Source organism: Rhagoletis pomonella, unplaced genomic scaffold, assembly GCF_013731165.1.
Source record: "Rhagoletis pomonella isolate Grant_MI unplaced genomic scaffold, Rhpom_1.0 Rhpom_scaffold_09866, whole genome shotgun sequence".
Classification (NCBI taxonomy): Eukaryota; Metazoa; Arthropoda; class Insecta; order Diptera; family Tephritidae; genus Rhagoletis; species Rhagoletis pomonella.
Window position 1 is genome coordinate 1 of NW_023468396.1, and position 5972 is coordinate 5972.

The 5972-nt window shown below is 44.8% G+C and overlaps 1 protein-coding gene across 2 annotated transcripts; it reads left to right on the top strand.

Moving 5' to 3' along the window:
• The first annotated feature begins 6 nt into the window (after positions 1 to 6).
• On the top strand, positions 7 to 5925 carry LOC118756332. Of its 2 annotated transcripts, none has more exons than XM_036491102.1 (2): positions 7 to 290; positions 375 to 5925. In XM_036491102.1, exon 2 carries the CDS (start codon positions 423 to 425, stop codon positions 5589 to 5591), a length of 5169 nt encoding a protein of 1722 aa, XP_036346995.1. In that variant the 5' UTR covers positions 7 to 290; positions 375 to 422; the 3' UTR covers positions 5592 to 5925. The 2 variants fall into 2 exon arrangements, with proteins under 2 accessions (XP_036346995.1, XP_036346996.1); XM_036491103.1 differs by lacking the exon at positions 7 to 290 and having other exon boundaries at positions 965 to 1034; positions 1096 to 5925.
• The last annotated feature ends 47 nt before the right edge of the window (positions 5926 to 5972 follow it).

The following is a 5972-nucleotide window of genomic DNA, read 5'->3' on the forward strand; positions in this document are numbered from 1 at the left end:
CATGTTGTCTAAGTTTTTATTTTTGTCGTCGCCCATTTGCCTCTACATTATCTTTCCAAATTTTGCTGTTCTCCAAATAAAGTGATGTCGGCTAGCTGTAAAACAAAATCAGTTGGTGTTTAAGTAAAGCGGTTCATCGTCATAAATTGGAGTTGGTGTAAAGCGGTTCGTCATCATAGCAGTTAATTTTCGTGGAACGGTTTTGCTAAAGAGAAGCTGGAGTTTTTTGCAAAGCGGTTTTTGATGGTGATTGCAATTAAAAAAGTGGGGTAAAGTGGCTGGCTGTATCGGTAAGGTTGTACAGTTGCATGAAATCGAATGCCTTTGGTTATTGCTTGCGAGAGCGGGGCTTAATAAAAGTTCGAGTTTTTAAGGTTTGCTGGATTCACACGTTTGGTGGTACGACTTGGTGAGCGGATATTATGCCGGGTAGCAATTACAATTTAAGACATCAAGACAGATCGCAAGGTGAACAAATGGAGGGCGATGGTGGGGTTAATGATGGTGCACAAGGTGGACAATTTTCAGCGATTGTAGCCAGCCTCAACGCTTTAACGAATGCTGTTGCGCAATTGAAGACGGTTACAGAGGAGAGTCAACGTGATATAGAGAGGCTGCGAAATAACATTGAACTAGATGTACATCAACCGGTAGTAACCCAACAGGCAAGTGAAACTACGTCCGAAATTATGCCGGAACGGTCCGCCCAAAATACATTGGTGGAAACTAGTGAGTCAGCAAATAAATTATACGACTTGCCTACGTTTTCGGGTAATACAGAAGAGTGGCCGCTCTTCCTGGCTAATTTTAAAGACACCACCGAAGCGTTTCGTTATAGCAATCGGCAGAATTTAATGCGGCTTCACAAGTGCCTAGTGGGCCGTGCGAAAGAAACGGTAGCTTCGATGCTGATATACCCCGAAGACGTGCCAAATGCCATCGCGGAGCTGGAGTTTCAATTTGGTCGGCCAGACCTCTTGGTAAGAAGTCAGCTAAGCAAAATTCAACAGTTTCCGAACATAGCTGAAAACAAGGTTGAACAAATTTTATCATTTTCAACAAGAACACGAAATATTGTTGCGTTTCTAACTTCAGCAAAATGTGAGCACCACCTTAATAATACTACACTTTTAGAGCAACTCGTAACAAAGCTACCACCCAGCAAGCAATATGAGTGGACCAGGCATGCAGTGAATATAAAGCCGTACGCTACAATTAAAGAATTTTCACAATGGTTAAGTGACCTTGCCCGAGTTGTCTGCCTAATGCCACCGTCAACCGCAGTTATGAGAAGCCAGCAGCCAACGCCACATCAACAGCCATCTCGTCGTGTAATGTTAGTCGGCAGTGAGCGTAAACAGGATCACGCAGCCAGTTTAAAGTGTTATGTGTGCGATGGGGCACACTCGATAAGTGATTGTCAAACTTTCAATGAGTCAATGAGTGTTCGTGATCGTTGGGAAAAGGTGAAATCCCTGCAGCTTTGTTTTTCGTGTCTGCGTAAAGGACACAACACATCTAACTGCCGTTCAAAAAAGCTTTGTGACGTTAACGCCTGCCGCCGCTATCATCATCGGAGTTTACATGAAGCCTCGAGTTCAAGTTCTGCGCCGCCCACACCACAAAGTCGCGCTGCAACTCAGTCTGTACTTAATTGCAGAGAAGCCAAACATCGAAATAGCCAGTTTTTTAAATATGTGCCAGTATCGCTGTTCGGACCGAACGGTAAAGAAGACGTTTATGCCATGGTGGATGAAGGATCAGCTATATCACTACTAGACGATAGCGTAGCCACAAGATTGGGTCTCAAAGGACGTAAGCAGCCCCTGACCTTACAATGGTATGGCCAAAAGTGTACGACCGAAGATTCGACGAAAGTGAATGTTGAAATACAGGGCAAATGTACAACAGCGACGTACACGCTACGAAATATTTGCACCATTCGTAACCTCGATTTACCAGAACAGTCCTTCCGTAAAGCAGATTATAGCCATTTGAAGATTTTGCCATTAGAAGATTATCATCAAGTCAAACCATCGTTGTTGTTAGGTCTAGACAATACGTATTTAAGTGTGCCGTCTACAACAGTACAAGCTGGCAGCGGAAACCCAGTAGCCATTAATACAAAGCTGGGTTGGATAGCCTACGGTTCAACACGAGCGCAAACTACAACGCCTGTGGTACTACATATTCGAGAAAAGAACAACTTGGAATCGCTACACGAACTGGTTGCAGAATATTTCGCCGCTGATAACTTTGGTGTCCACAATGAGGCAACGAAGCAACTAGAGTCCGAAGACAATCAACACGCTCGTCAAAGCCTGGAAGCCAACACACGTCGCATCGGTAAGCGCTTTGAAACCGGTTTGCTGTGGAAAAGTGTTCCACCAGCACTTCCGAGCAGCTATGCTATGGCTTACAAACGACTGTTGGGTATTGAGAAGAGAATGCGCCTAGATGAGGGTTTTTCCGCCAAATACAAAGAAGAAATTGCGAAATATATACGAAATGGTTACGCCAGACAACTTTCCGAAGACGAAGTAGGTATGCAGTCATCCTTTAATTGGTATTTGCCTCATTTTGCAGTCCAGAGCCCGCACAAACCTGGCAAGATGAGGATAGTGTTTGATGCAGCTGCGAAGGTGAATGGAGTATCTCTCAACTGTGTACTGCTAAAGGGTCCAGAACAAGCCAAGCCGTTACTGGATATACTATTTAGGTTTCGCGAAGGAGCAGTAGCTGTGGCTGCCGACATTCGTGAGATGTTTTCGCAGGTGGTAGTGAAGCAGCCAGATCAATATGCGCAGAGATTTTTATGGCGTGATGGCGACTCTCATCAGCCAGTCCAGCACTACGTTATGATGTCAATGGTGTTTGGTGCGGTTTGCTCTCCCTGCATTGCAGAGTATGTCAAGAACAAGAACGCCGAGGACTTCCGCTCACAATATCCCGACGCAGCTGCAGCAATTATTGACAGCCATTATGTAGACGACTTCGTAGCCAGTTTTCAGAGCAACCAAGATGCAGAGCGCGTTTGCAAGGAGGTTAAATTCGTCCACGCCGAAGGAGGGTTTCAGCTTCGATCTTTCGTATCCAATATCAAAGAACTTGAAATCGGCTTGAATACCGACACCGAAGCCGTATCCCAACACGTAAATTTAGAACGACAAAGTAGTTGCGAAAAGGTGTTGGGAATGTATTGGAATACCCCGACCGATTCGTTTGAGTTCAAGTTCAGATTCCATCGTATTCCAAAGCCAGTACTAGAAGGTGTACGCGTACCTACGAAACGCGAACTTTTGAGCATTGTAATGTCAGTTTTTGATCCGTTCGGTATTCTCGCGGATTTCCTGTTATTCGCCAAGATACTGATTCAAGAGGTGTGGAAGAGTTGCATCGAATGGGACGAAATATTGCCATATCAACTTCAACATAAATGGTTTGCCTGGTGGGGTGAATTTAAACGTATCAACGAGGTCAAGGTGAACCGCTACTACTCACCACTACTGCAGTCGCCAACATCTGTTCAGCTTCATATACTAGTAGACGCCAGTCAAGTTGCATTTGCCGCAGCTGGGTATTTTCGTATTGCTAGCGCACAAAATGTCGACGTTGCCTTTATTGCCGGTAAAACCAGGTGTGCACCTCAGAAGCTCCTCTCGGTGCCCAGACTGGAATTGCAGGCTGGTGTACTCGGTGTTCGACTTGCCAAAGTCATTAGTCAAGGTCATACCATTCAACCTGAAGAAGTCACATTCTGGACAGATTCGCAAACGCTGTTACAATGGGTAAATTCAAGAGAGAGAAAGTTTAAGCCATACGTTGGTCATCGCATAATAGAAATTTTGTCATCGTCGAATCCTTCTCAATGGCGCTGGGTACCTACAGATAAAAACACGACCGACATCGCTACTCGTCCAAAATGGCCACCTAAAGCTGAGAAATACAGCTCATGGTTAAGAGGTCCGGATTTCCTGCGGGATCCAGTCGAGCATTGGCCACCTACGCTATGCAGCCCCATGCCAGTTCAGCTTGAGGAGGAAGTGCATCCGTGTCTTGTCGCACATGCTGAGGTAAAAGATCCATTATTACAATTTAATCGTTTTTCTTCTTTCCTCAAGTTGAGACGGGTGATGGCATTAGTTTATCGAGCCGTAAGCAAGTTTCTACGTCGTGAGCACGAAAACAACAACTCCTCAGCACTGACCGTCTCCGAACTTGAGAAAGCCGAAAAATATATAATCAGAGAAGTCCAACACGAAGTTTACGCCGAGGAGATCGCCGAACTTGAAAAATCGAAACATATTCCTAAACATAGTACTATTCGTGCATTATCGCCGTACATAGACACTGAAGGTATTTTGAGGTTGCGTGGGCGCATAGACGAGGCTACATGTCTGCCGAAAGAAGCTAGAAGACCGATTTTGATGCCGTCTAAACACATCGTCTCACAGCTTATTATGCGCCAGTACCACCAACAGTATCACCACCAGAACGTTGCAGTAATTTTAAGTGAGGTTCGTCAGAAATACTGGTTTCCACATGCCAAATCACTATTGAAAAACGTACAACGAAGTTGTGCCCAATGCCGAATTGACAGAGCCGCACCTAAACCACCATTAATGGGTCAGTTGCCTGAAGACCGAATTACACCATACGTCAGGCCCTTTGCGTATACAGGGGTAGATCTATTCGGACCGTTTAACGTGGCGATAGGGCGCCGCCGGGAGAAGCGATGGGCAGTCATATTCACGTGCCTCACCATAAGGGCGGCTCATATAGAACTTGCACACGACTTATCAACAGATGCTTTCCTAATATGCTTACGCAATTTTGTAAACCGCCGTGGAACTCCGGTACGTATCCGAAGCGATAACGGTACAAATTTCATAGGCGCGCAGAGAGAGCTGAAAGCGTCAGAACGTATTTTAGATTTCGAACGTATTTCGAACGATGTATCCAAGCGCGGTGTAGACTGGAAGTTCAATTGCCCTTCTAATCCAAGTTCTGGAGGCTGTTGGGAGAGACTAATTCACATAGTGAAACGACTTTTGACCAAAATCATACGTGAAGAAGTGCCAAGGGAAGATACGCTACGTAGTGTGCTTATAGAGATTGAGAACATTTTGAATTCGAGACCGCTAACAGAAGTACCACTGTCATCGGAAGAAGACGATCCCATAACCCCAAATCATTTTCTGTTGGGGTGCTCAAATTCGACGCAAACGCCGCAACCAGTGGATGGAAAATTATGCCTAAGAAAACAATGGCGCATAGCCCAAAGCCTAAAAGACAGATTTTGGAAACAGTGGATACGGCATTATTTACCACAGTTACTCCTGCGTCAAAAATGGCAGGAAGAAGTTGAGCCCCTAAAAGTGAATGACTTGGTGTTAATATGCGACACCATGCAGCCACGTAGCCAGTGGCAAAAAGGTCGAGTTACCCGGGTATTCCCAGCCAAAGATGGTCAGATCCGTTTCGCTGAAGTTAAAACTGCTGGAGGGGTACTACGTCGCCCAGCTTCGAAGATTGCAGTCCTACATTTGGATGGTGAATCCCTAGGTGATTCACGGCGGGGTGGGGTGTAGAGGCCCCCTGTGCCTTATGTTTCATTTCTGCTATTACCATTTCTGCATTGTGATTGGCTCATACATATATTCGTAGCGAGTTCTTGCATTTACTAATACATGCATACATAACATACATAATTCTACCCATTCGCTATCATCTGCATGTACATTTTTACCAACGATCAGAGGCAAATTTATCGTCACCGGGAGCAGCAGCCGACAATCACCAGCAAATACAAATTTGGAAACGTTAGCGTTTAGCTAGCAATATTTGGAAATCTTCGCATTTATTTTATGTTGTTTAACTAAAGTCATTAAATAATAAATAAGTACAATCAAGTTTATCATTCTACATGTTGTCTAAGTTTTTATTTTTGTCGTCGCCCATTTGCCTCTACA

Coding starts and splice junctions, on each gene's coding strand:
- LOC118756332 (XM_036491102.1), top strand. CDS start 423: ATGCCGGGTAGCAATTACAATTTAAGACATCAAGACAGATCGCAAGGT.